Source organism: Solanum dulcamara, chromosome 8, assembly GCF_947179165.1.
Source record: "Solanum dulcamara chromosome 8, daSolDulc1.2, whole genome shotgun sequence".
Classification (NCBI taxonomy): domain Eukaryota; kingdom Viridiplantae; phylum Streptophyta; class Magnoliopsida; order Solanales; family Solanaceae; genus Solanum; species Solanum dulcamara.
Window position 1 is genome coordinate 65,435,569 of NC_077244.1, and position 9,614 is coordinate 65,445,182.

A 9,614-nucleotide genomic window follows, 5' to 3' on the forward strand; every position below is an offset into this window, starting at 1 on the left:
AACAGAATTGACAGTAGCAACTTTAGGGCATAATCATCCACTTCATCTCCAAACTTCAGATACACCAGGTGCGGCTCTAATTGCGACAAAGCTCACAGGTCCTGAAAAATATGAGCTATGCAGTAGATCGCTGCGACTAGCACTTTTGGCGAAGAATAAGCTTGGATTTGTTGATGGAACTTGTTTAAAAAATCTGTATACAGGAGAGTTATCATCTCAATGGGAAAGGTGTAATGTTGTGGTTCTTTCTTGGATCAGTAGTACAGTAGTTACAAAATTAGTTACCACAATTGTCTATGCCTCGAATGCTAAGCGAGTGTGGGATGATTTCAAGAAGAGATTTGATAAATCTAACCATCCTAGAGTGTATAAACTTTGGTCAGATGTTTCCACTCTAAGGCAACGTACTGATTCTATTACAACTTACTATTCCAAATTAAGAGATCTTTGGGATGAGTTAGATGTGTTAGTGCCAGGTCCATTGTGTAATTGTGCTAAGGCAAAGCCTTACATTGAGCATCTTAGTCAACAAAGATTACTGATGTTCTTAATGAGTTTAAACTAATCCTACAGTCATGTTAGAAGTGACATATTGCTTAAGACTGTTGTGCCTAGTGTGAATCAGGCATATGCCATAGTAATTCAAGAGAAAATTCAAAGGCTACTAGGTGTTGTAGACATCCATAAGGAGCCACTTACCATGTTAGCAAATAAAAAGCAAGGCTTCAACGGCAAGAAGTTGCATGTGAGCACTGTGATTATAAAAATGACTTGAGCAAAGACTGTTATAGAGTGATAGGTACCCTGCAGATGTCAAAAGTAAAAGGAAGCAAGGTTTAAGAACTTCTTAAGGTGCTAATAGTGGATACAAATCCACTAAAAATAATCAGCCTAGAGGTTTCAAATCCTATGCAAACTATGCTAACAATGAGGAACAAGGACATGGACTCACACTCACTGAGGAAAAATATAATCATGTGTAAAATCTCAGGCATAATGCAGGAGGAAATGTTGGTGAATATAGAGCAAACTTAGCAGGTAATATATCACTAACACCTAGTACTTGTACACATGACCGGACCATTGATTCTGGTGCTACTCACCATATTACATCTTGTAAGGACTTGGTAACTGAATTGAGTTGCCTAGGTGGTCAAGGTTCAAGCACTGTTCAGTTACCTACAGGAAATAGGGCTCAAATAACAAGCATAGGAAGTTCTACTATTTTGGTAGGTTATACAGTCAAGGATGTGTTACATGTACCTGATTTCAAGTTCAACTTGTTGTTAGTTGCTAAGACGACTAAAGAACTATTGTATAGTGTTAGCTTATTTCCTAATTTCTGTGTCTTGCAGGCCCTTTACAGTGGCAAGGTGATTGAAATCGATAGACAATCTGAAGGTTTATACTTGTTGAAGGACTCAATAAAAGCAGTAGCAGTAGTAGGTGTTGCAACAAAGGATGACAACCTAACTACTCTCTGGCATCTAAGGCTTTGTCATCCATCCTACACAGCTGTGCAACATATACCATCTCTAAATCTCAATCTATCTGAGTATCCATGTTGTCATGTGTTTCCTCAGGCAAAATAAAGTAAACCATGTTTTTCTGCTAGTTTACACAAGTCTAGTGCTATATTTCAACTTATTCATGTAGATGTATGGAGGCCTTATAAAGTTTCTACTTATGATAGAAAATAATACTTTATTACTATAGTAGATAACTACAACAGGTATACTTGGGCATGTTTACTTCAATCTAAAATTAAGGTTCAATCTGTGTTAAATGATTACTTGTTAATGGTGAACACTCAGTTTGGTATTAAAGTGAAAGTTTTGAGATATGATAATGGTACAAAATTTATGAATTCTAAATTTAGAGATTTATTTTCTTCTCTTGGTATTCTTCATCAAACTTCTTGTCCATACACACCTCAGCAAAATGGGGTGGTTGAAAGAAAACATAGATACATCTTAAACACTGCTAGGGCATTAAAATTTCAAGCTTCCATTTCCATTATTTACTAGGTTCATTGTGTAAAAGGAGTTGTGTATATCATACATAAGTTACCTACATTAATCTTACAAGGCAAGTCTCCATATGAGTTACTCTATGGTAGTAAACCACAACTAGATCACTTGAGGGTGTTTGGTTATCTATGTTTTACTTCTGTATTGCCTAGGTCTGATAAATTTGCTCTTAGATCAAAGAAGGGATAGTTCATGGGGTATGTTGAAACTCAGAAGGGGCATAAAGTTCTTGATCTAGACTCACTCTTTTCATGTCAGTAGGGATGTCAAGTTCATAGAGCATGAGTTTTCTTTTAAACCTGATTCAGTCTCCACTGCCTCAGATGATCTCTTTATCCTTGCTCCATAAGAACATGTTGATTATGATAATCACGCAGATCCTATTATAGCTTCTGTTGCTCTTATTGTTGATCTACCAGCTGAGGCATCTTACAATACTTCTAAGAAGTAATAGTTTTTGCAGTTGTACAATATAGTGACAGATAGGTAGCTGAGGACACACCACAAACACATGATGAAGGATGTGTTATTTCAGATCCAACATTTGTAAAGAGCAGTATCACTCAAATGTGCTTGCACCCACACCTATTACTGATAAAGCTACTTAGTCTACCACTACAAGTCCTGCTCAGTCTACTGCTATAAGACCTACCAGGTCTAGCAGACCTCCTATTTGGCATAAAGATTACATGGTCTCTAATCCCACCAAGCAAGCACATGATTTTTGTCTATATCCTATAGAAGACTATGTTAACTATTCTCAACTAAAGTGTTCTTATAAGTCTTTTTAATAGCTCTCTTATATGTGTCTGAACCTTCTAGTTTTTAAGAGGCCTCTAAACGTCAGGAATGGGTGGCAGCTATGCAAAAAGAAATTGCAGCTCTAGAAATCAATAAGAGCTAGACAGTGGTGGACCTTCCACCTGGAAAAAAGCCTATAGGCTCCAAGTGGGTATACAAGTTCAAGCTTAAAGCTAATGGTGAAATTGAAAGATACAAAGCCAGGTTAGTTGCTAAGGGCTATAGTCAACAAGAGGGTCTCGACTATCATGAGACTTTTTATCTTGTAGCTAAAATGGTCACAGTTAGAACTGTTATCAGTATTGCAGCTTCTCACAACTGGCCTCTTGATCAGATAGATATCCATAATGTCTTCTTACAAGGTGATCTTACAAAAAAAGTCTACATGGACATGCCTCAGGGCTTTTAGAGGCAGAGGGAGTATAAGGTGTGTAAGCTGATCAAGTCTCTTTATGGCTTAAAACAAGCCTCTAGGCAATGGAATTTAAAGCTCACTGAGGTCTTGCTGGCTACTGGTTACTCACAAAGCTCATATGATCACTCTCTTTTCATAAAGAAGGATGGTGAAGCTATAGCTGTGATTCTTATCTATGTTGATGATCTGCTCATAATAGGAAATAGTGACAAGCTGATACAAGAGCTAAAGGACTCTCTTCATAGTAAGTTCAAAATGAAGGACCTTGATGACCTCAAATACTTCCGAGGGATTGAGATTCTAAGGTCCAAAATTGATATACTACTTAATAAGAGGAAATATGCTTTTGAGTTAATTTCAGACACTGGGTTGAGTGGTGCAAAATCAGTGACTACACCTTTAGAAGCAAATACCAAGCTCACCACAGTAGAATATGATGAGCTAACTGGAGTCACCAATGATCCTGTGTTCAAAGATATTACAAGCTACCAAAGGTTGATTGGTAGATTATTATACCTAACCATAACTAGACCTGATATAAGTTTTGTTGTCCAAGTACTTTCACATTTCATGTAGCAACCTAAATTATAACACTGGGAAGCAGCTTTAAGGCTAGTTAGATACATCAAAATTTGTCCTGGTCAAGGCCTGTTGCTAAGAAGCAAAAGAAGTCTGAAACTTAAAGTATTTTGTGACTCAGATTGGGCAGCATGTCCCAATACCAGAAGGTCTGTAACTGGATATCTGGTTACAGTGAGTAGAAGCTCTATAGAGGCTGAGTACAAGAGCATGGCTGGTGCTGTTGCTGAAGTTATTTGGGTATTATGAGTATTAAACAAGCTGAATGTGGTGGTCAAAACACCTGTGAAGTTACATTGTGACATAAGGCAACATTCCAAATTGCTAATAATTCCATATTTTATGAGAGGACTAAACATATAGAAATTGATTGTCATTTTGTGAGCGAGAGAATCAAAAATGGATTGATACTACCTACCTATGTAAATACCAAACAACAGCTAGCTGATCTACTTACTAAGGGGTTATGTCACGACCCAACCCCGTAGGCCGTGATGGGTGCCCGAACTGAACACTCGCGTATACTCCTACTAACTATAAGTAAACATGTCTTCTATTTGAGTCATAGCGTACCAACAAGCAAGATAATATATAAGCCGACAAGGCTATCGTAACATATAGGCACAACCTTACACGCATACATATACAACCCACATACATATCTACAGACCTCTAAGAGAAAGAACATTAATGTCACGACCCAGCTCCGTGGGCCGCGACTGGTGTCCTATTTGGACACCCAAACAAACTTACATACTAAAGTCGCGCGTGCAGAAAATAACATATCAAGCCAAAATGGGCGACGAAACGCGCATCGTTGGGTATGGGCATCTATCCAAACATATGGCTGTCGCACCCTATTTTCGAGCGGGTCGAAATAGTTCGCAACATAAAAGTGGCTATGCCTCTGATTTTGAAATTGTTTGTTTAGAGTCGCCACCTAATTTTAAGGAAAATATTAGGAAAACCATTGTAAATGTAAACTCTGTTTGGATTTGCGAAACCTGTGAGATTCTAAGTAAGGGTTTTAGTTACTCGAGGGGAAGGTATTAGGCATCCCTCAGAGCCTATCCAAAGATAGTCCTTAAATTTAGTTTTAGAAAAATGATTAGGGATATTTATTTATTTTTGTTTTGTTTTAGAAATATTAAGAAGAAAGGTTTTATTAAATTAAAAAAATATAGTGAAAATATAAGGTATGTCATATATATACATCTTATATATGAATGACCCAAATTTAATAATAATATATTTATTGTGTAAATAAATAATAAATAATATACTTAAAATATATAAAAATACAAATGTATATTTTAAAATCATTTAAATAATTAACTTACTTAATTTATGGTAAAATAAATGTCTAGTATTAGCAAATGGTTATTTTATTTGTAGCCACAATAGAAAGAAAAAAAAATGAATAAGATAATAGACAAGTGTAGATATATGAATATATAATATGTTGTAAATCTAATTTGGGTGAAATCTCTAATAAGATTAAAGATGCGAAAAATCATTGAGTTTTAAAATATTAAACTACCCCAAATACAAACAAAAATATTTAAAAGTCGACAGGAAATAAAATTATCTACATTCTTATTTTTCTTCGGATCAGCGCCGGCTCATTAATCGGAAGACAAAATATATAAAGTTTTTGTCATTTTTCTGCTCGGGTCAACTTCCATCATTTCCGAAGGGCCTAATTACCCCTACCCCTCTTAAGTTTATTTATTATTATAATCCTAAAGCGATCTAAAATAAATAATAACTAACGTCCTAAAGCGTGTCTATCGACCCAACTTAATGTCCAAGAGGCATTGGATATACTATTAGGGTAGGTTTTAGACCAAAGAAAATATAGGCGTCCTAATTAGACCCATCGTCAAACAAAACAGATAGGACAAGCAGTTAGCACATAAAATCTCAAATAAGCCTTTAGATTAATTAATTAGCATGCTTGAAAACACAGATAAGTTGTGAAGGTCATAATAATTATGTGTGTGCATATAATCAGACGTAGATATTGTAAAATATAAAACTTGAATAAGATAGACGATAAATTTCATTATTTTAATATATGAAGGCAATGTTAATTACAAAGGCGATTGTAATAAAGAAGGCATGCTTGATAATTTTAGTTATTAACTAATAGTATTTATAAATCCTATTAATATGAGTTAGTTAATAACATGCTGAAGATTTATTAAAATACTATAGATATGATTTCTAAATGAAATGAAAATTTATTAAAAATGTAGACATGACCTCAAAATGGAATAATACAATAAATATTTGTTAGAATCTTATAGACATGATTTTTATACATAATAACGTCACATTACAGGGGATATGATTTTAACCGGCAAAATTAATTTTTATCTATGAGTATGATTTCTACATGAAACAATGTTCTTAAAATATTTACAATCAAAGATATGCTGAAATTATTATTTAAACCTATGAACATGATTTCTAAAATATAGAAATATGATGAAATATTTATTAAAGGCGCAGAGACTATAAGCATGATAACTACAATAACTCGTGTGAGTTCTTCCTAATATTTAGAATACATTTTTTACTACTTTGCTGAAAATCTTGGATAAAGTTTATAAATATGGAATAATATAATTTTAAATAAAGAGAATGTTCTAATATAAAATTGATTAATTAACAATTATTCAAATAGTATGAGGATTGGTAATTTTAAACTCAAACGAGCCAAGATTTTGGGCATATTATTACTTCATATGTATATTTAAAGGAAATTCAAAACATTAAACTAGACGACACGTTTTAAATGCATAACAAGGATAGTAAATTAAGATTTGGTCTTTCATCGTCCTAACAAACATAAAATCAAACCTTATTAACAAACTATTGCTTTAAATTAGATCTAAACATGATATTAATGGCATGATTTCTAAATTTTATTAAAACTATAGGTATGATTTATGGATTGACAACACACTACATTAGACATGATTTCTATATGAATCAATATAATGAAAATATTTGACATCTTATAAGCATAACTTAATTCCTATAAAAATACTAAAATATTCATTAAGTCCTATAGACATGATTTGCTATATGATATTCAACATAAAATCTCATGCACATGATTTCCAAATGACTAGCATGTTAAAAATATTAATTAAAATATTTAAATATGATGTAATTAAAATTGTAGATCCAATGAACATAATGTCTACATAAAATGACATTTAAATCTGAATATGATTATTACTACATTCAAAATTATTTAGTAGATCCTACATATATAATGCCTAAATAATTAATATGACAAAGCTATTATTTGAAACTATATTCATGGTTTTAGTCTTAAAGTACAGGTTATAATGTGGAAATATCATCAAAGTAATTATTAAATGAGATTTTTCATAAACAAAGATAACACATAAAAATAAACAAATTATTTTTTTAAACATGTATGATGATAAATGATATTTAACGAACTATTCTTAGATCATTTTTATTGTTATTTTTATATATATATAAAGTAAACATCTTGTAAAACATATAAATTTTTATATCGTGAATAAATGGACCTAAGCATGTGGAAATAAGTAGTATAACTAGATCACATGCATTCAAACACATAAATTTATGATAAACTTAAAAAATAAATAAATAAAGCAAGTAGCAAGTATATCCCCTCCCCATATATTTTCCCCAATTTTCATTATTTATATAGAGAGTTACTTACAAAATTATTACAAAACCGCATAGAGAAGCAAATAAATAAAGTAACATAAATTATAAATAAATAAAAAAATCGAAGTAGAGTAATAAAATTTCAGATCTCCGGTCCAGGCGAACTCTTCATGTCTTGAACTTTAAAGTTCAAATCCTGCTTAAAGCATAAGCAAAATACAAGCAATATACAAATATGTAGCGATATATCATGATTATACAATCTTACTACAACAAAGCAAACAAACAAAGCAAGAACATATTTCAAAATAATAAACTAATATATTGAAGAAAATGGGAACTAACCTGGATACTTCATGTATTTATTTTGACAAGATATAATATGTAAGAATCTAAAGTGAAGACAGTACAATGAAATAGGAAAAGAAAGTACTAACCGGTTAATATGAGTTTTATGTCAATGAAAAGCGGTAGCAATATCCGAGATCCAAACAAGTTGAAGTAGCAAAGAGGCAAAAGAAAGAACTCAAAAGCAATTAAGTATTTTTTGTTAAAGCGCTATCTTGTGTTCTAATGTATTTTGTTTTTCTTATGTGTTTCGTCCCTTCTTTTTTTTTTTGTCTGTTTGTTGTCTTTTCTCTCTCTCTGTTCTGTGTCTTCTGTGTCTGAAGATGTAGCCTCATTTTATAGTAATCTAAACAATCATGAAGCAAGAAAATCAATCAACAGACCGTTATTTTGTAAGACTTTTTTTTTCCCACAAAAGTCAATAAGAGGAGCCCCAATTTCAAAACTAAATATCAAATTTCAACAACAAAATCCTAAAACAAATCTGTCAATATTTTCAAATCAATCCTTGGTTTGGTCAAACTTAATCAAGCTTTATTTCAAAATTTGGTGAAAAAAGTCATAAAATATAATCAATACTTTGTCATAAAAGTCCCAAATATCATGCCAAGAGGGACCTACTATCAATAATTATAAAGAAATTATTACTTAATTTATAAATCAACTTATGTCATGATTAAGGTAAATACACATATTCTTAATAAGACCAAAATTTGATAAGAGAAAATAATACTAATGAAACCTTTGTAATAACAAACCCAGTAATTAATTAAAATATATGATCATACATGGATAATTAATGTAGACATGTTCGGATTTCTCCAAAATCAACAAATTATTCTAAAAAAAATGATTTATCTCATACATGAATCAGTGAACAAACAAACCAGAAAACAAAATTAATAGCTTTTGCAATATTGGTCATAAACTATAACAGAAGATCATGAGCAGATTTATGCATATTGCAAATCTCCAAACTTAGTTAACAGAAATGAAAGTTTAAACAACCGATTTAAAGAAAAGGTGCCAAGATGAACACGGAATCTTGGAGTTATATCCAAAATCAAGCCAAACATTTAATCATAATAACAATTATTATAAAATCAATATGGTTATATATGCAGGTGATTGAAACACAAGAACATGAATATGCACATAACCACTAACATAAATATGCCTAATAACTCTTAATCTTAGAAAACGAAGAACAAACAAACATCTATGAATCTTCGAATTTAACAAAGAAAGAAACTGAAAAGATAGAAATACCTGAGACGGATCTTACAGATCCGCCTTTAACAAAATAGATCTTCGAATATACTTCAAAAAATTCGATTTTGAGAGAGAGTTTGACTGGTGGCCAGCAACCTCAACGCTGCTGTCTTGCCGTTGTCGCCGATGTGCGTCATTGGAGTTGCTTGCCGACGAAGATGTTGTCCGCCGCTGCTCGTCGTTGCTGGCGCTGGTTCGCTGCTGCTGCAGCTGAAGGAGCTGCTATGCGCCATGGCTGCTGATGGCAGCGTTGCCATCGCTGTGAGCTGTTGGAGTGGTTCGTTGTTGCTGCGTGTTGTTGAAGGTGGAGGAGCAGCAGTAGCGGCGCTGTTTGTTGTTCATCGTGCGAGCTTCTGAGCTCGCTGTTCGCCGCCGCTGCTCACTGGTTCGCTGAAGAAGAGTGTGAGGGTGTGCAGGGCGTTCATGGGACGTTTGATGGAGGTGATGCGATGGTGGCGGGGGATGATCTCGCCGGGGTTAGGAGTGTGCGA

At 33.3% G+C, this 9,614-nt stretch overlaps 1 protein-coding gene across 1 annotated transcript; it reads left to right on the forward strand.

Moving 5' to 3' along the window:
* Positions 1 to 3,105: 3,105 nt before the first annotated feature.
* Positions 3,106 to 9,365, forward strand: LOC129900076 (uncharacterized mitochondrial protein AtMg00810-like). The gene is made up of 4 exons (XM_055975043.1): positions 3,106 to 3,193; positions 3,299 to 3,748; positions 3,947 to 4,065; positions 9,159 to 9,365. Exons 1-4 carry the CDS (start codon positions 3,106 to 3,108, stop codon positions 9,363 to 9,365), a joined length of 864 nt encoding a protein of 287 aa, XP_055831018.1.
* Positions 9,366 to 9,614: the final 249 nt, after the last annotated feature.